Here is a 21,065-nt window from a genome sequence, read left to right as displayed (position 1 = left end):
CGCCGCCGTGTTCCTGTCGCGGGTGCCTTTCCTCCAGCAGGGGTTTGCGTCCTCAGCCCCTCGGGGCCGGCCCCTCCGCTCAGCGCGGCACCTGGGGCTGAGCGGTGACGCCGTGTAGCGGGGGAAGCCCCGCGGGCTGCGCCGACCTTTGGGCTGAGGGCGGCAGCGCGGGCCCCTGGAGGGGCCCAGGACCATCCTGCCCACGGGAGCGGGGCGGGGAGCAGGTCTGAAGTGGCCCTGCGCGGCAGAGAGGGCTGTAGGAGCTGCCAGGTGCAGTCCCTGCGCGTGCTGTTGGTCTGACACAGCGGGGTTGTTAGGCTCGACAGGCAAATTGGGCTAGTTCATTTGTTCTGCGACAGGCCTTCACCTGCATCCCAAGCCGCAGTGCAGAATGTGGTGTGTGCAGTGCATGGAGGAGCTCCACAATAACTGATAATAATTGAACCTGAACTTCCAGTATTTGTCAGTGATCAGAGGCCACTTTTAAAAAGCAGCTTTAATGTGTTGGTCACTAGTACAAATTCAGTATGATCTGCTAGTTGTTTCATGTATGCATGTCTTTAGGCTCTTTATCATGCTGTTTCCATCCAGTATAATAATATATTGTATTATTCTGACAGGTCTGCAAATGCCACCCATGAAGTCATCAATGTCACACTCCACACTACGCTGGCCGCTACTACCAAATTGGTGGTACCTACACCTGCTAAACCTATCCTTCCAGTTCAGACTGGAGTCCAAGCACAGCAAGAGGAGCAATCTAGTGGCATGACAATTTTTTTTAGTCTTCTTGTTTTAGGTGAATGATAAACTGAAAGTCTTTTAATATCTGTTAATTGTACTCTGTATCTGAGGACATAGGCCAATTTTCAAAATAATACCATTTTATTTCTTCTTTGGTTTTCTCTCTGTGAAGTGGAATATTGTACAGACACCGGGGTTTAGAAAGCTGGGTTTATAACTCCACGTTACATAACATCTCAAACCTGTGGAAAGCTGAGAACCATAGCAAACCTTTTCACCATAGTCTCAAAGCGCAGAGAACATGTTTAATTGTCTTCACCTTCTTTATCAAGCACGTGGCTTGTGTTCAGGTATGAAAAAGACACTGTTGGAATAGGCCATGGTGCTTGCAGCTGTCTTTTGAGGACAGCGTACTAGATAAATGTCGATTTAACTACCTCTAGCACTTCTGGACAGCCCTCGTATTTTGTTATATAAGCCAATAGAAGGCAATCAGATTTACATGCACAAGGACTAAAGTTCAGTATCTGTTTTTCTGTCTACTTACATTCCTACAACAGTACAATAAAAACATGCAAATTGCAACAATTATATTGACGTTGTTGTACATATATAGCTGTTCTGAATGGCAGATGCATGCCCGACTTTTCTATAAGTATGGGTTGTTACCTTTCCTTAATAGAATATAGTTATGTCTCACCATCTGCTTAGAGCAATGCTGTAGTCAAACTGTAACAATAACAAAACTTTGATGGTGGGTTAAGAGTTTATCTGTTTTCCTTTGTGTGTTTGCATGCTTGGTTCCTCCAAAGCAAGCTACACTGGGAGACCTTTCTGTGACAGACGGGTCACCTAGTCTTCCAAGTGGTTATTTTTTCCAGTAGCAAATGCAGACAATAATAGGTATGGAGATGATAGAAATGCAGAAACTTATGCAAATTATTTGGGTTTTAAAAAAATATTGTCTCCTATAAATATTCTTAAGTGCAGCAAAAAGTAGAAGGCTTCTGCTTATTTCTAAAGAATCTCTTTGTCCTCAGAGCAGGTTAATGCTTTCCCAGAGGTCAATGGTGTATTAGAATTTTGACAGAAATAAAAGACCAAAGCAAAAGGCAGTAGATCAGGAGACTTCTAAGATTAAATTTCTGAATATGTCTCATGGATTTTAAAAGAGCCATTCATTGTAAAATTGTATTCATAGAACTTAAGAACAGAACTATGATTTTTTTTGGCTGTGTTCCTGCCTATTTATGCCAGTCTGATAATTTAAGGGATATTAAAAGCATCACGCTCAGGACAGGGGAGTGCCCTGAACAAAGTAAAGCCAGTATAAAACCTTATTGTTCATAGTTATTCCCATTCCTAATCTCTGATTTAAGAGTGTAGGAAGGGTGAAAATGCATGTGTATACCATACTCTTAAATCTGGATATCGTGAGCTGTAAAATGTTCTGAACTGGAATAGACCCAGAAGCAAATCTCTTCTGAGCTGTGTTCTGTCAAAGCCATGCCCCCCAGATTTCTGGGGCTTGTTTATCTGTTCAAACACCACTTCACTTTCAAAGTCATACCTCTATTCTGCCATGATGATGTGATCCATGAATTTGATTCTGTTATATGCCTTTACTGTGCTCTTCCTTAAGAGAACACTCAGATTTCTTTTAGCCTGTCCAGAACACTGCTTTTTCTAGACTCTTGCTGGTTTGTTATATTCCTGATAGTGGAGGTGCCTGGAGCAGATGATCTGCTGCTAGATACAAACTGAGGAGTCTTACACAAGGAATAGGTGACCGACAGCTAAAGAAAATACCACCCTGCCATAGTATTTATGATGGTGTGAGTCAATTCTTAGACTGGTTGCTTTTTGTTTTATTGCCAAAGCAAAGTAGTCAAAAGCTGGTAGAAAGGAGTGGGTCATTAGATCTGCTAAATAGAAAGCATGTTTGTGCTTGCATTGGAGTTTGCTGGAAATTCATAATGTCCAGATGCCTCTATGGATCTAGCCCAGAGTAGTATAGAATGCTTTTAACAGAGTAATCCTGGATGTCTTTACTGGATGCATATTTTTCATGTTTAACAGGCAGGAAATTGATACGAAATGCAATAATACTGATTGACAGGTGAATAAAAACATGGCTTGGGATACATGATTTAACGATTGCTCCCATTGTCTGGCAGTTGGCGGCCAAATGTCTGAGTTGCTTGTTAGTCAGCTTCTGAACTGCTGCAGTTTCTAGGACAGCATTTTAAAGTAAACACCAGTTTGAGTTGGCATTGAAGTATTGTACTGTAAACTTGGGTGTTTTAAGAACTGATTGATCGATATCATAAAGATTGGTGGAGTGGAAGGGGATTAAATATGTGGGAAGTTGTCAGTTGTTGCCAGTTGTCATGAGTGAAGCCATCCCTGCTCATTACATCAAACCCATAGCTTTGGCCCTGAAAAAATTATATGCCAGTAATTGGGCAAATATTAGTTTTTCATAAGTCCTTGCTCTGTTCATAAGCCTGCTCATCCATTCACGTCTACATCAATGAAATGCTCACCATGTTGTATGTGAACTGGGTATATGAGATAACAAGTAGGAGAATGCAAGCATCAGTGTGGCATCCATTCCTGGGCACCGTATTGGAGAGCAGCACTATGACAAATTATATTTGTCTTTATGAGGTTTGTACTTCTTTTTTGTGACACTGTATAGTAAATACAGATCATGTTGTAGATCCCAGTAGTTTACAGATGATATGATCCAGCAAACTATGCCAGTGCTCAGAAATACTTGTGGACCATTTTGCACCTTTTCAGTGCTCTTCTGACCCATCTGCTAGTGGCTGTTAATTTTTAGTTAACTAGAAGGAGCTGTTAAACCAAATAACTAAGCAGTTCTGAGAAGCTAGTTCCTTCCTGAGTGTTCAAAATGTGTGCTGTTGTAGTGTGGCCTGGCACTGTGCTGCCCACACTGCAAGAGTGAGAGCCTCAGACACTACGAGGCCCAGAGTAAGGAAAATGAAGATTCCCATTGCAGTTTTGATGATTAGGTTTGCCAAATACACAGTTTAAAACAGTCTCTGCTGCGATTAACTGGCCACAATTTGATTCCAGTATATAAAATGCTATTGACTGTTTGAGCTTCAGTTGCTTTCTGACAAAACGTGAGCAGTAATGCTGCTTATATCCCAGGCTGCTGTGGAGTGATTTGTTAGCAAATAGAGTGAAATACATGTATTACCAGCATGCAGGCCAGATGTTGGGTTTTTGTTTGACTCTTTGTTAAGCTAAATTAAAATGGGAGGAGAATTGTGGTACTTTCAATGCGAGGAACATTCAGATCAAAATTGCTATGAATGTAATAATCCGGGATTATTTGATTTTTATAGATAAGTTTCCTGTCTGCAGTAGTTCTAGAAGAATCAAGAGGTGTTCCAGCCATATCCACAGATGGTCCCCAGATCTGCTATAGAGCCTTTGTAACTTGCCTTTACCATTGGCATAGAGGCTGTGATGGGATTTTCATATTACTGTAACCTTAGTTTTTATGATACATAGACTTTCTCCCTACTGGGTGAAATACATTACTAAAGTACAAAATTGAATTTTTAAAAACAGTAAGTGGATGTTACCTCAGATTTTAGCTCTCTTAACTTCAAGCCACATCTGTTTTGTGTTTTTCTACACTGGTCCTTTACCCTTACTAGTTTAACTTCTATGAATGCTCAGCAGTAAATTTCTCATGCTGATTTGGATAAGAATTTGGCTGATGCTTGTTACGATATTTAAATAGTTTTGCATTCTGCAACCTTGTAGCCCCACTGAATGGGAGTTACAGAGGCTATGGAGCCAGACTTTTCTGAGGTGCACAAAAGGACAAGAAGCACCAGTCACAACTTGCAACAAGGGAAATGTGGATTGGAGAGAAGAAAATTCTTCACCATGACACTTAAGCACTAGAACTGGGCTTGGGAGAGGTTGTAACTTCTTTATATTTTGACTTGACTGGACAAGGACCTGGGCAGCATTCTTTGACTTTGAAGTTAGTCCTGCTTTGAGCAGGAAGTTACACTAGGTGACCTTGAGAGATCCCTTCCAGTGTAATTTTTCTGATTCTGTGATTATCCATTTGAGTAAAGCCCATCTGCTCAGAGGGACTCGTATGTGAACGTGTGTAACTTTGAAATTTTAATTGAGGCCATGTGTACATGTATGTTTTATTTTAAAAATATGAAATGTTTACCAAAAACTTTATTAAAACAGTGTTTTCTGTCTAACTGGCATTTTTTACAGCTACTGCTCAGAGAAGGTTTTCTTGTAAGCTAAATCAGTCTCTAACAGTAATAATACCAGTATTTTTAGAAGGTAATTTTAAGGCCTAAAATTTGCCTGAGTTATTTTCTGTCATTTGTAGATCCGTTTTCATACTTCAGTGAGAATTAGTTTCAAACTAGAAGTTGGTTACTTGCATTAGTGGATTTCTACTAAATCATCAGGAGAGGCTTTGCTGCGGGTATTTTAGAACTACTACTTAAAAAGATATTTTATTCTCTTCTAACACCTCTAAATTGACAATTATTTTTTTTTCCTTCACAGCTATCTGCATCATATTGGTGCACTTACTGATAAAATACCGACTTCATTTTTTACCAGAGAGTGTGGCTGTTGTTTCTTTAGGTGAGTAACCATGATATTTTTATACTGAATTTGTGTTAATTCAGGGACTCTTAGAGGTCTGAACTTGAAATAATGCTCTGTTGTGTGTTAACCATCACTGGAAAGATGCAGTAAACTGGATGCAGTGAAGAAAACAACCAATCCATAGAATTAGATTCATGGAAGAAATCCAGAAATCAGCATATGCGCAGAGACTACTCCAGTAAAATGACCCATAGGGATGTGACTGTATAAGTACTTGCATCTGCACTGTAGGACCAGATACTGCAGCACTCCTTGGCAGCGAGACTCTGGCCTTCCCTTTGAAGTGGTACATGTGTTTGTAGTAGTTTCGGTAGAATTATGTCTGTATACGTGATTTTAATCTAGCTAGGGATTATAATTGTATCCTGAAAACTTGCCTGGACTGCCAGATACTTAACTATCCCTGAGTACCATGACAAGAGCTCTTCCTATGACCTGAGCTATAAGAATGCCACCCTTAGTGAAGATCAGGTGCTTACTTAATTTGAATTAAATTTGGAGTATTCCTAAGCCTGTAATTTTATTTATTTGTACACTGTTGCTCCTGATTTATGAATCTGTAAATGAGGAGGAAATAAGGCCAAATACATTTATTATTTTCTTTACATACTGTCTAACATAATGTTTAAAGAACCTGGTCTCACTAATCCCAGCAACAGTTTTTCAGCTGTCTCTGTAACTTGCTTATGAGAATCTGTGATATTTTTGCTTCTGTTACTAGTGACAATTTCACTGGCAGTGATTCTAAAAATACAACAAAAAGAGAAAGATGCTTAGCTGTACTCCTAACATAGTATGGAAGAGTGTAATACTTGTTGAACCAGGAAAATTTCTGTCTTTCTCCTGGACTTTGCCTGTTGTACTTTCTGGTACCTTCTTCTCTTATCTCAACTGTGTTTTCACAGTTGCACAGCATGAGGAAATAAGATTTCTGGTGCTTGTCGGTGCCTTATGCTCTCTGGAAAATAGGAATCTTCTTGCATCTTGGGTGCTAGATTGAGAAGATCTTAGAGCTGTTATTTAGCAGAAAGAAAAACATTTTCCTACAGGCGTGACTCCCTGAATTTTTAGATAACTATTTGAATGCAGCCCACATCACATTACTAGCGTAGTAGAAAGTGTTGAAGTTTAGAGACATTCACTTGCAAAGTCAAGTTTTGATGCTTCTGTGCAGCTGAAAAACAAACAGACCTCTAAGAAATCTGTTATATTGCTGGTATGGATTTCCTGGGTATTGCACACACACCTCATCTGTATAGGAGCAGCATCCATTACTTCTGTGCATTTGTGCTTCTTTCTACTGTAGTATGACATAGAAAGATCAGAGCTGCTGCTGATCATCCTGACTTTGTCATCCCCATAGAAACCATGCAGTGTTTGATTCACTGTTGACACACTCCTCTTTCCTTCCCTCCTTAGATTTTTGCTGTGAACAGGTGAGATGTCTTGTGTAGGATATCTTCCAGTCTCTTGAAAGGTTCCAAAAGGATGTTACTATCCCTTCAGTATCCTTCCTCTTTGTACACAAAAATGCAAGTGAAAGGAGTTAATTTGGCTTCTAATCAGGTTAGTTACCATTGTTATTAAATCGCTAACCTAAATTCAAGCATAATCCCCAATTTAAAATGCAGCAGTATATTGATTGCTCTTGCTGGCATAGTTTTGGATTTTCCTTACTATTATTCCTTATATTCTGCCCAAACCAACTCCTGGGCAGTGCTGAGCTGAGGTGTTAGGCAAGGTTGCATCGCTACTCCTGCTAAGCTTTGTAGAGAGACAGACATTCTTCTCTTTTTGTTTCTTGTTCTTGGCATCTCAGCAGCAGGACAAGGATTTTAGCTGTGCTGGTATGTGCTGTCCTCCTGTCAGTCTCAACAAAAGCTTGTTCATTAAATTTGTAAGTTTTCTTGCTGGGGCTGTCACTGCTGCTCAGGATGAGTAAGAAGGAGCACATCCCGTCTCTTGTATTTTCCCATAGAAGGCATGTAGGAAACTTGCACAGTTTGGTTTTTGGTGTGAGCCACAGCATAGCTGTAGTCTGTCTCCCAAACCAGACGAGATACCAGCAAATACAATTTCATTAAGTCAAGGGAGCGTTATACCCAGTAACAGCCCAGTTAACAGATGTCCTGTGTCACTTAAGCCTTATTTATTTAGTTTATTGACTCAGTCATATTTAAATACTGTCAGCTCTATTGACAGGACGTGGCATCTGTATAATCATTGGAATTGCCAGCTAATTGCTGGTCAGTGAACCTCTGTTACTGGTAATGATCTACACAGCTGCACGAGCACAGCTTGAGTTTCAAGTATCCAGTTTTGCTGGCAGTGCCAGAAGTGAGGTGTATCCTATTTTGACTTGTAAATTAAGCAAATGTTCTCAGACAGTTATTGAGGGCTAATAAAAATGGCAGCAGAGAAGATAAGTATGATTTACACAACTGTTTTTCCTCCCATTGCCTAAGCTGCTCAGAAGTTTCTGTTTTACAGTTTCTAGGGCATATTACTCTCCTGGTGGACAGGGCAGGAGTGCATTCTCTAAGGCGAGATTTTGATCTTTGTCCTTAAAAGTTACTGGAATTTTGTTGGTAAAAATAGTTGCCAGAAAGGTTTTTCTCCTTGATTTGTTGAGTTTTAACATATTCTCAGGAAAAATAAAGGTCGGTTGTAATAAGAAGATTCCTATAACATTTTCAGAAGAATGAGGATTAGATTAACTCTTACAGGCTTAGCTTTCCAGTTAGCCCCTTAACAAAACTGATCTACCATCTGATAGATGGAACCAGCTGAACAAATACTGCATTCATTAATCGAGTAATAAAAGAAGAGTCGTTTGTAAAGATGTGTGGGACAGGTTTTAAAAAACAGCATAAAAAAAAGAAGTTTGATTCTCCCCTTGATTAAATCACCTTGATAATGCATTATTTTGTTCAGCTCTGTTTCATGACTTTACTTAGTGTAATCTTAGTTTAGTAGTACTGTTGTGTGTAATATGCAGCTAGAAGTAATTTGTGCTATATAGAGGTGTTAAGTTGTATGATTCAGGCTCATCCTTTTCCCTTAACTTCTACTGTTGCCTTACATTTATATTGTTGTTCGTTTAACTTTTGATGTCATGAAAGGACCTTGCCTGTCCATTGCACTGTTGTTAGGGTCAGTTTATGATTAGCTCTTCCTCAAAAAAAGAGATTCAGACCAGCCTTGAGCTCGTAGACTAGGGATGTCCAGTGTGTAGGCCACGGGCCATGGTTGGCCTACTTACAGGGGTCCAGTTTCACAGAGTCACACTGGAGCCCTTCCACCTCAGCAGAAGTGAGTTAAGGGATTCTCTTTTCTTTTAAATCCCCTCAAAACAAAGTGTTATGTGGAGGCTCTCAATGTTAATAAAATACTCAAAGTTTGTTCAGGAAGTACGCTTCCTGAAGTCTGTGCCTTTGGATCTATAGGCTCTGATTGTTGTGGTTTGTTTTTTCCTGACATAAACTTCTTGTTAAGTAATATGAGTGCTGCCTGTACTGGTTGAATACAATATTGCTGCTCTGCAAAAATTAGAAATGTTCTAGTCCTTGGCTTCTGACACAGCTTCCATCCCAGAATGGAAAGCCTGACTGTTAGTACTGAGACCTGTGTTTACATGGCATGTGAGTGACTGTATCTGCATTCTGACCTCCTTCAAAGAACAGCAGATCTTTGATGTTCCTCCATTAATGTTTTGCCCTTCCTTTTCATATAAACCATTTCATGGAACAATTACTTCTATCCTCTGGGACCAATGCCTTCACATATTTTTGTATGAAAGAAGACTTAAGCCTCATGGCTTTGTGTGTATGACACATCCATCAGCAGTAATCCATGTGATGCTATTTTGTAAGACTCTTTTGATAGCTACAGCATGAGAGAACAAAAACACATGAGTTACGGGAAAGCATACTTTAAGCTTCTCAGCCCCTTTTTACCTTTCATTCAGTGTATTCCACTTCTCATCCCAGTATTTGATTATGAAGTCTCCATTCTGTTTATAATAAAACACAACTACACAAAACCACAGATCTGAAATCTGACTAAAGACAAATTTCTCATAACTCCTTGAAAGTAATTAATGACAGTTCATAAATTATCCTCATGCCTTCCAGAAGAAATCTTGTTAGTTTGGAGTTTTGTCTTATGTGTTTGAAGATGTATAGGAGGAAAGAGAACAGTAACCTTTAACCATTGAGTTTGCAGCACCCTTGGTAAAATTTTATAGTCAAATTAGTATTTCTACATGACTTAAAAGATGTGTAATTCATTTGGGAAATAGTTCTGACAGTGTCTCCACCCTGATCAGAATTTGTTGCCTACTTCATTGCCAGTAAGTTCTATGATTTCATTAAGACAAAATTCACTTTCGTAAAGAATGATTTCACTTAAGCTGTGTTAACACTGCAAATAGCGTTGAAGTGGCATGGACATATTGTGCTGTCACAGATATCTAGCTCATAAATCCCTGATTCTTTAACAAGAAAGGTAGAATTTTGTTTGAATGAAGCTTAGATGAGAAGCGTTTTTGAGTAGTTAAACCCATTACCTTTATGAACCAATGAACACAGCACTCTCAAAATGCGTGTTCAGTATTTGGATATCCCAAGTGACAATCTTTTGTGTAGGCAAGCTATGTAATAATGTAACGTGTTGGAAACTCACATATATCAGACCCAAAACCACTTTGTGTTTTTGTGATTTAGAAATGAAAGATTTACTGCTTTATGTAGTGCCACGTTTTCACTTTTAAAACCTTGTTGACTGAGAGTTGATAAACAGTTAATGGCAACAGTGATGTGTTTTGTGAATATTTCAGAATGTTATCTCATTCTTTCCTAGGTATCCTTATGGGAGCTTTTATAAAAATCATAGAGGCTCAAAAGCTGGCCAACTGGAAGGTATATTTGAAACAATTTTAAATTGTAGAACAATCCTTAAATGTTTACAGTAAGACTGGTTTAATATTAGTTTCTTTAGATGTAATTTCAAAAAGCTTATGTATATTATATTTGGAGCAAAAGTTTTGGGTTTTTTTAATAATAGTACAACCAATTTGAGGTCCTGATCCTGCTGAATGTTTTCTACACAGTATTTTTCCTCCCCTGAGTAATCCTTTTTACAGTACCAAATCTATTCCTGCTAGATACATGGTAGAAGGTGGTACTGGACATTTTTGGGGTCATTTACAGTAGAAATTACAGCAATTCTGTTATTTGTCCTGTATACTTTTTGACTGTATTTAGTCGTCTTCCACCTTTTGGGGTTAATCTTGTAGGTGTTTTCATAGGAAAAAAATGTGTTGTCAAGTTGTAAAGCCACATGTTTTACCTGAACATGTTAACATAGATTTCACAGAGGTAAAAAGGAGTGCTTCAGAATAGTTGCACTAAAAGTCACGTTATTTACTTATTTTATTTACTTAAAACTGCAACAAGCTGTGGTGCTAAGAACAGGCAGTTCACAAAGCAATCCATTCAGCGTGGCATTTTTCTTGGGTAGTCCCATTACTTCTTGTGGAAAGACTGCTGAAACCCGTGGGCCTGAAGCAGCAGCATTTTTTGCCTGGCTGGGACAATGGAAACGTGATTTGAGCTTTATTTTCAGCAGAAAGTACAGGCAGAGCTTCAGTGCAGAAGATTGTCCTTGTCCTGGTGTGCAGTGCTTTATGGACTTAGATAGTAGGAAGAAAATGTTAACAGTGATAGCAACCAAACATAAGAACATGTGACCAGAGAGATGGTGGGAATGTCCATCCACAGAGATATTCAAAACTGGACTGGATAAAGCCTTGAGCAGCTGAAGTTGCTCTGAGTTGGCCCTACTTTAAGCAGGAGCTTGGATCAGACACCTCCAGAGGTCCGCTTCAACCTGAATTAGTGTGTGATGGTATGAGATCTTCCCTGTGCATGTGTGGAGTTACAGAGCTTCCCCAGGGAGGAAGAATTCTGTCAGAAGTGTCTCCCAAGAGGTGAAGTCCACAGTGAAGCAAGGATTTTGCCTCCTACAGCATCATAGCAATGAACTCTTCGCTATTCCTGTTTTAATTTAAAATCTTGCAGTATTTAAACTGTGATTTTGTTTCATAGGATCAGTTTTATTAGGATTTGATCAGTGAACTGATTGAAATTGCAGTGATTCGAATCGCCAGTTTTGAACAGGATTTGTATTAGCAAGATTAAAATCTTGGTCTGAGTAGTGAAGTTTAATCCTAGTTTCCTGCTTAATATTTCTTGTCATTTATTTCCCTAAAGGAAGATTTTTTTCTCTGTAGTTGAAATACATTAAAATGCATAAATTTTCAATCAGATGTAGCTTTTTAATTATATAATATACTTCTTTTTTGTTAACTAACTACACTAATTCTGTGTTCATTCATTTAAGCAATTACATAGTTCAAGAAGCATGTTGTGATATTTCATTTTTACATATTTACTTATTAGAAACAGTGGGTGGTGCACTAGTTAGTGGTTTTTCGTTCCTAATTTGTGTCAACTGGATTTGACTTGAAAGTCAGTTAAACAGCCACAAAATGAGCATTTTAAAATAGCTTCTTATTGGTTAAATAAAATAACCTGAAGAAGGTCACATATGGAAGAAGAAAAAAGAAAGGTTAAAGCATGCTCTGATTTGAGCACTGATTCTATAAACACAGGAAATATTGATCATAGCTAGTAAATTACGTGGTTTATTTCTGGTAAGCATTGGTCAGATCTTGGGAGGCACTGGGGATGCTGTGTCTGGTTATATTATCAGCTAAAGTAAAGGGTCACAGATACCACATTATTACTTGCTTATTTAAGTTACTTTCACTGTACTAAAGCTTAGGCTTTAACATAGGCTGTCATAATTTCACATGTGAAATGTTCTAATCAATAATTATGTACTTTATAAAATGGTTTTTAATTTACTAGATAATTTGTATCTGATATGGAAAAATAGAATATTTAATTGCAGGCTATATTTGTGTTCAAAGCAAATGTCGGATCATATCCCTGCCCTAAGAACTTTGTAATGTAATTTCTTAAATCAAGTCTACTAAGGCTTCAGTAGGCCTGGTACTTGCTGGTGATTATAGCTGGCTAACACAGCTGATAATTATACTCCTCATGTTTTACTTCCCTGGTCTCTGCTTCAGTGCAGCACAGATGCAGTCCTTCCTTTTTGTTATTTCTCACCTCCTTGTCCAGCTCTGCTTTCACAGGTTTTTAGTCAGGAAGGTGGGGTTTTTGTTCTAGTGCAGTTCCTGTATTGACAGAACCTAGGTAGTGTTAGCCATTGACACACGGAATTGTGCATAATTTGGACTAGAGCATTTCAGTATAAAGGATGAGTTCTATTTTCATGTCCTGCAAATCCTTTAAGATGATTATCACTGGTACAGACAGGAATGACACTTTAAAGAGATGAGTAGTACTTTTTTGTAAGCTTGTGTTTTAACAGAACAGTCAATCAGCTGTTTAACCTGGATTTAAACAAATTAATCGTTGCTTACAAAGGTAACAATTTCTGCTGTATTCAGAACTGTGGGGACCAGGAGAGGGAACCTGATGGGTAAAGAGAGAGAGGCACATTCAGCTGTGATTAATTTGCCTTCTGTCACTAATCTGCCATCAGAAAAAAACACAGTGCCAGTTTGAAGGTACAACATAAAGTAGTGTTAGCCAAGTGATGACATAGGTGACAAAGAGTAAGGTCACCAGAAAGTAACATCTTCACAGTAGGTTTCATTTATATCACTCTGAAGCTAAAAAGGAACCATCAGAATAGTACCATTGAATTACACACATAAGTTACGTTTGCTGAGAAGAATCAGGCCTCAGACTCTTAACAGTGGTATATATCTTAAGCCACAGTAGTATATATCTTAAGCCTGTTCACTTGCAAGTGTGCTAAGATAATGATCTGATTTCTTCTTGTCAGGTGATGAGTTTTCCAGTGAAACTGTACTTGGTCACAGTTATTACCTAGATTATATTCAAACCAGTGGCCAAGAAGTGACTGTTCCTCAACAGTCCTTACAGATTTTGAGACTGAGATAAAATGGGAATAGTTTTTGTGGAAACAATTTTCCTTTGCCATAAATAACCTGTTTTCTGTGCAACTTATTTGGAGACAGCAATTTAAAATAAGTAATGCCTAGATTTCTATGATTGGATTAAAAAAACCAGTAGAAGTAGCAACCCTGTAGTAGTTTACTATTCTTCAGTCTTTTATTTTGTGATAAGGAGAAATATTAATGCCATTTTCATTGGTAGGTTTTTTTAATAATTTCCCTTTTGGTAGATTTGATGTTATTTCAATAATTATGATATCCTTGAAATTATACTTAATTTTTGTTTTGCAGGAAGAAGAAATGTTTCGTCCAAATATGTTTTTTCTGCTTTTGCTTCCACCTATTATATTTGAATCTGGATATTCATTGCATAAGGTTAGCTCCTGCCAGACATTCGTTTACATGTTGAGGTTTTGTTTGGAACACATTCTGCTTTTAGTTATCTTCATTAAGTTTAGAATAATTGCATTAAATTCCATCATATTAATCATCAGGGAATTGAGAATGCAAAATCTAAGCCTCTTCAACCCAGAATGCCGGGAATGTAGCTTGTTACTGTTAACAACGTTGGCAAGGTGTTAGGTGCTGCACAAGGGTTGCTTTCCTTGCTTGGAGAGGTTTCTTACCTCATCAGAGCTGTACAAGGGCCAAAGGAGGCAAATGGGAAGGAGTAGAATCCGAAGTGGGAAAGTGGGGTCACTCCATAGCTAAAGAAGAGGAAAACATTTACAAGGATTTCACCCTTTGCCTGGGAGCTTGTGTTTCTATGGCCATTTCTCACAGTGTTACTCCTGGCTGAAGTGGTTTTGGTCCTCCCTGTGTGCTGCCTTTTTACTTAAGCTGTGCTGCAGGAGAAGGGGTGAGCAGCAGGTGATAGTAATATCATGAATTATTACTAACACTGAAGAATTTTTTGTACAAAATCACAACGTAAGAAATGAACAAGCAGTTTACAAGCCTTTTTTACATGCCCTGTCTTACAATAAATGGATTCATTTACAGTTCTGTCAGGTGGGGAATGTGTCAAAAGTGCTGGTGAGTATCCAGTTGTTCATCTGAGGATTGTTTGTTGTTAGGGTACCAGACCGACATCTTTTCCTGGGTATCGGAGGGATTTGCTGTTGTCCTCAGGAGAGCAGATGGTGTGGATGTATGTCCTGGGGTACCTGGAACCAAACAAATGATGCTTTGTTATCAGAAACCCAGTTGTGAATCAGAATCTAATTTAGATGCAAACCTAAACATGACCTTTCCCTCAGATCATTTTCACTAATTTACTCATTTTATTATTGTGTTTCAGGGTAATTTTTTTCAGAACATTGGTTCCATCACTCTATTTTCTGTATTTGGCACTGCAATATCAGCTTTCATTGTAGGTGGAGGAATTTATTTCCTAGGCCAGGTAAGAATAACTGCTTAGAAGCATACTTATCCAGCTTGCTCTTTGAAAATCCATTTTTCAAGAACAGACAAACGTAGTGAAAGTGAATTCCTGGGTCACTAACTCCAGTTCTCTGCTATGACAGAGGCAGTGTTATATAACCATGCTCCATGTTATGTAAGCAAGCTCAGTGTTAAAAGCAGTTAAGACTTGATTTGAGTTTTACTTTTTTCACTTAATCTTCCTATTGGAACCCTGTTCCAGAACCTGTCTTCTTTAGAGCCATCTTCTGGCTCCCAGTATTAAACTTATTTGTCTTCTGTCAGCAGTTTGGGGTTTTTTTGCTTCTCTGCTTTGGTGTTTCCTCAGTTAGTTGTAGACATAGATAATTATATTTTTTTTTCTCAGACTTTATTCTGGTAGCCCAAGCAATCCATATTTTCCTCTTTGTCTCTCAGATTTCCTTTCCTTTGAATGCCTTAGTCACTCTACTCACCTGTTTCAGTTTCATATGGTCTTCCCTGAATTTGGGTGACCAGAATTGTAGCAGTAGATCACTGTTGGAGGACACTGTTTGACTGGGTAGCATTAGTACTGTGATGTTTTTCATTATAACGATTTACGAATTTTGATAAATAGTTTTATGGACTATTTGATGAATAGTTTCATTTTTAAAAACAGCAAAAACCACAGTTGACTGTGATTTTTTTTTTTTTTTTTATGTTTTACCTATTCTTTCAGGCTGATGTAATTTATAAACTCAACATGACAGACAGGTAAGCTCTTGGGGAAATGGTGTAGTATATGAAATGAGGCATTCTTCAAGATAATTGTGTATGGGAAATGTAGTTGGCCAGCTCTTCTGGATATTATTTAGATTGTTCAGGTTCAACATGGTGTATGAAACTAATAAATAGCTTGAAAACTTCTGAAGCCTATTTATTACACCCTTATTTCAAAATAGGATTCTGTGCTCAGTGATTTTTCTGGATAGGAAAGATACTGTTTTTTAAACTAAACGTTAAATTTAAAATATGTAAACTATGATAAGGGCATAACTTCCTTTGCAAATCTTCTCTTAAAAGACTGAATGAGTTTTTCAGTATCAGTAATGTAGATTTTTCAATAACTTGGCAAAGGTTCTAATCAGTTTTTTAGGAGCACACCACCCTACCATTAAATAAAGTTCATTCCTGGTTTATTTGGGATATGTATGTGTTTGTTTGTTTATTGTATAGCAAATACAGCAGTTTCTGTTAAAATCCACAAATAAATAGGGTGGCAATCAAGAAACATAACAAATAAAATATGTACGGACAGCAAAAATCTTCCTTACTTGGTTCCAGTGTTTGACTTTACACAGCTGAGCAGTCCTATTGCCTCTGTATTGTCTCTCTTTGGATTCCAAAGTAATGAAGTTTTAGCAGTTCCCTTTAAATGTTCCTCTCTAGTCTCCTGAACATGTAGCACTGTGCATGGTTTTGGCTGTGTCTGTAAAGTTGTTTGGTTTCCCATTCCTCTGATATTTTCTTGCTTAGTTGGAGTAAGACATTGATACTGTTGTTGAGAGCTGGGAGTTAGGTGTTTCTTCAACATCTCTTCTGGCTTTGGTGTATCAGTAAATGAATAGTTTATCAGTATATCTTTGGTATATCAATAAATGAAAACCAAAAACTTTCCTTTTGTCACTTGAAGTTGTTATGAATGGGAAGAGAGCATAACTTTTCACTGTGCAGAAACTGTAACATTTAACGTCTTTGTTACTAGTTGTTCATATAAGCTTATTACTTTTCTTTCATCTAGCTTTCTTCTTTGTTTTGTGTTCTCCCAGTTTTGCATTTGGCTCTTTAATATCTGCAGTTGACCCTGTGGCTACTATTGCCATTTTCAATGCCCTCAATGTGGATCCTGTACTTAACATGTTGGTTTTTGGAGAAAGCATTCTCAATGATGCAGTCTCTATTGTCTTGACCAAGTAAGTGCATTTGAACTACATGTGTTTATGGAAACAGCATCCACATTATGTTATGTTAATTAGTTTAGATATACAGTAATTCTTCCATCTCTATTTGGAACAAATCATGTATTTCTGGTGTAAAGCTGAATTTTTTGTGTGATCCTTCTTTGTTAAAAGCAATCCATAACATAAACTGCATAGGCCGAAGACAGTAAATGGATGTCTTATTACCTACATTAGTGCCTCATCGCGTTGACACCAGATAATTGATTGCTTTCTAAGTCTATACATTTACCAGTTCTCTTTCTATCTGAAGGTCCTGACAACAGAAAACCAACAGGCTCATACAGAAATATTTACCTTGCCAAATACACAGCTGTGTCTCCTGTATCATTGGCTTATACCCAGAGTCACACTTCAGTTTGGGTCAGGAGATACATCAACATCCATGAAATAGTTTTGTATTTATGTCGGGGCTCTTACAAGGAAGAGTAACATCCAACATCCTTATCCTTTGCACATGATAATTCTTTGGGTCTGAAAGAGTAAAAAGAAATACAGATATATCTTCATGTTATTGCTGAAGTCAGTAGATGAACTATGAATGTATAAAAGAAGTATATATACTAAGACGATAGTGAAGTTGGAGTAATTTTTTATTAAACTAATTGCTTTTAATACAGTCATGGTTCTTTTATGGAAGACCATGAAAGCTAACAGCAATCCAGAGGAACACTAGTTAGAATCCATGTCGTCTTTGCAAGGAATCCTATTACATTCCTGAAATTCAAAGAGATTTCTCCCCTTTCCTCCTAAGAGCTTCTTTGTTTTTCTTCAGTGACCTTCTTGTCTCTCATCCACACCTAAATATTTGATGAGAAGTCTTCCTGTTCATTTGTTCTTCCCTGAGGATCACGTGATCTGTCTTTTCTTTTTCATGCCCTGAATTTTTACCACTGCAAAATGTGTTTTCATTTCCTTTTCAAAGTTTGAAAAATGTTTTGTAATACTGGGCATTATCATAGCCTATTTATGCCATTCTGGGGATTTTTCAGAAGTGCAGTGCTGGGTTTCCAGATTTTTAGCAGAATTAGGTTTCCCTTTGGGGATTACACTAAGACTTGATTTAACATCTTTTGACATTCCTCTTGTTATATATATATCACAGTAAAAGCCTTTAAAGAGTGGTAGCAACAAAGAAATGCAAGTCTTTTTTGTTGTTGTTCTCAAAAGATGTTTGGTATTTTTGGATCCAGGCTCAGAATTTATAACTTTGTCTTTATTTATTTTTTAATTACATCTAGCACAGCAGAAGGTTTGACAAGAGAAAATATGTCAGATGTAAGTGGATGGCAAACCTTTCTACAGGCACTGGGATACTTTCTTAAGATGTTCTTCGGCTCAGCAGCACTTGGCACACTTACTGGTCTTATTTCTGCATTAATATCCTTTTTTAATTTTGGTGATATAGTTGTCTAAATTGGCAAAATTCAGCATTCCAATAGTATCTTTCTTTCCCAGCCTCTCCAGCATTTCTTAGGCAATATTTCCTATTAGTCATTATTTTGCTGGGTGAGGACTTTCTCATGTTCATTTTGGTTTTATGTTAGTCTTCATGGGTGTGTATTAAAAAATTGCATCAAAATTTTATGAACATAATTAAGGTCTGAAATGCTGTACAGTAGCTTATGTGCATTGGAGCGTTATAAAATATGGTAATTGTTTTGTAAATTCAAAATATATTAATTCCGTTTCAATACTGATCCATTTTTGCAAGCATATGGCTCCTTTTTTACATACATAAACCAGTTAATTAAAAAGAAAAAAAAAGCTGCTTTTCCTGAGGGCTTTTGAGTCAGACCAGCTCATTTGTCCCTATGTATCATATTCAGACAGCTGAATACAGATACTGTTCTATTTGGATTTACACTGAGTTATATTTTGCCTCTTCCATGAATTGGTTGCTAAACAACCCAGAACCTTCTTTGCTGCAATAAGGAAGGATATTTGTTGTAGTCAGACACCTTTGTTACTGTTCTGTGCTTGTTTAACATTAATGCTGACTTCACTGTAGGTAATCTTTTGTGTTAGGCTTGTACAACAGTTATTCATGTCATCTGGGACATAATGTTAAGCATTTTGTTTGTACACAACAAGAACAGAGTGTTTGATTAAATATAGACGTATTTCATCTCTTGGTTCATTAGCCTGATTCCATGAACTTTTAAATTATTCCATACATCACAACAAAAGAGGGAGACAGATGTTTGACACACTTTTTTGATATCTAAATGATATTAAGACAAAGAGAAAAGCAGCTTATTTGCCCTAATACAGTTATTTGTGCCTCAGAGTATTGGATTTACCCTAAGCATGCAAAATTTTAGTGAAGCAGAGGACATCTCTTACTAGTTGCCAGCAGATAAATACAGTTGAAGGTTGTTGCTGGTTCATGACCCAGGAGGAATGTGAACTTCCATGTCACAAGCATATAATCCTCTGAATTTTAACAAAGATGGTAGGTGGAGTATTTTAAGCATTAAGGATGTGATTGAAGGACTATTCCTCACAGCTAATATTACTGCAAGTCTGTCATACCCGTTTGAAAGTAACTAGAAGTCTAGTGACTGAACAGAGGAGATTGCTTGCATGCTTACTGTGGCAAATAATGTTTGAGGCAAAATTTACTTGTACTTGGCAGCTGTGTTGCAGAACCATGCATGAGATGCAAAGCAGAACTTGCAGCCCTTGACAAATGTCTACTTTTCTGACTACAAATGTAAAGTAAGTTTAAGTATCTTGAGTATCAGAAGGACGTTATTCTTGTTAAAACACAGATGAGATCTATTTTAATTTGCTGTTTCATAGCTCTCCCCTGTTTTTAGAAATGCCTTTACTATTTAATGATTCTCTGTGGATTTTCTGGAATCGTTTTGGAGCAGAGATTTCAAAGACTGAACATGTAGGGAAATGGCCCTGCTAGATCCAAACAGACAATTTAGCATGTTATTATCCATACTGTCTAGGTACATCAGTAGCACATCTTTTCTGTCTCTAGGTTTGTCCATTCTGATAGACTTCTACCAGCAGTAGCTTCTATAAGAAACACTCCTCGTAAGAAATTATTCATCTTTCCATACTTGAGTCAAAGGCCAATGTGTAGACTTTATTAGCTATTCAGTAGATAAGTACATCAAGCATAATCATCGTCTTGTAATGGAATGACCCAGATTTATTTTTTTCTTTGAATTTTTTAAATTTACTTTTTCCGTAACATTTTTGTGTGTACGTGCTAAAGCACATTGATTTAAGGAAGACACCCTCCCTAGAGTTTGGGATGATGATTATCTTTGCTTACCTTCCTTATGGACTTGCAGAAGGTATCTCACTTTCAGGTGAGTAGCAAAATGACTATGTGCAAGTTTCTTTGATAAATTTAGCAAGTGGGTATTATTTGTGTCTAAGAGGGCCTCTGGTTTTTTATGTGTTTTCTCATTTAACCTGTGCTCTTGCTTTTAATTTTGACTTACTGTAAAGAAACAGTTATTCTCTACTTCATGTTCCAAAAGTATAGAAAAGGTAATTTTCATAAGCATTATCTAGCCAGTGTAAATATTAATATTCTCCCTAGATACCTCTGCCTAACACAGAATTAAAATTTCAGCTGCATGCTGTAGATCTCAGCCACTTAAATAGTGTCCAGCCTACTACCCTGTAACTGTTTTTCTGCTTGTCCCCAGTGCCATTGGGGAAATCAGCTGAAACCACCAAGTACTGTCTGTATCTCTGAATACATGGTAGAAGTTTTGCTGAAGGCCATGAGGGGAGGCTTACAGGTGGCCTTCTTCCATCATTCTGTAGAATCAAGTACAAAGGCAGGGTCCAGTTCTGCTGGATGCGTAATATCTCTGACCTTTGCTGATTTAAGTGGGTTTTTTTAAGCCAGTCAGCTTCCTTTCTCATTTATTGAAGGAAAGTGGGAAGGGATGAAACAGTATAATTCAAATAGCTGTGGAATCTGCTTGAGGTTGTTGGTTTTGGTTTGAGTTTGTTGGGGTTTTGGGGGATTTGGGGGTTTTTTGCCCCTACTTAAAGTAGTTTCAGGCATCCTGCAGGTTTTAGGGGGAAGACAGGTTCTCATGGTTTGGGGTTTTGCTTTTTTTTTAAACCCGCAAATACCCCGACGATTTAATCTCCCCGAAAAAAAAAAAAAAAAAAAA

The 21,065-nt window shown here is 37.7% G+C and overlaps 1 protein-coding gene across 1 annotated transcript in view; it reads left to right on the top strand.

The window, feature by feature from the left end:
• Positions 1–817: 817 nt before the first annotated feature.
• SLC9A8 (solute carrier family 9 member A8) overlaps positions 818–21,065 on the top strand; it is a 30,639-nt gene continuing 10,391 nt past the window's right edge. The window contains exons 1-9 of the mRNA XM_026861964.1: positions 818–1,094; positions 5,329–5,409; positions 10,294–10,352; positions 13,799–13,882; positions 14,808–14,909; positions 15,630–15,664; positions 16,720–16,863; positions 18,150–18,288; positions 20,135–20,240. Of these exons, the coding sequence (XP_026717765.1) occupies positions 1,046–1,094; positions 5,329–5,409; positions 10,294–10,352; positions 13,799–13,882; positions 14,808–14,909; positions 15,630–15,664; positions 16,720–16,863; positions 18,150–18,288; positions 20,135–20,240 (799 nt within the window). The 5' untranslated portion in view covers positions 818–1,045. The remainder of the gene's footprint in view (positions 1,095–5,328; positions 5,410–10,293; positions 10,353–13,798; positions 13,883–14,807; positions 14,910–15,629; positions 15,665–16,719; positions 16,864–18,149; positions 18,289–20,134; positions 20,241–21,065) is intronic.

Source organism: Athene cunicularia, assembly GCF_003259725.1.
Source record: "Athene cunicularia isolate RWA chromosome 20 unlocalized genomic scaffold, athCun1 chr20_part1, whole genome shotgun sequence".
In the NCBI taxonomy this organism is placed as follows: Eukaryota; Metazoa; Chordata; class Aves; order Strigiformes; family Strigidae; genus Athene; species Athene cunicularia.
This window is presented reverse-complemented; position numbering and strand designations above follow the sequence as displayed.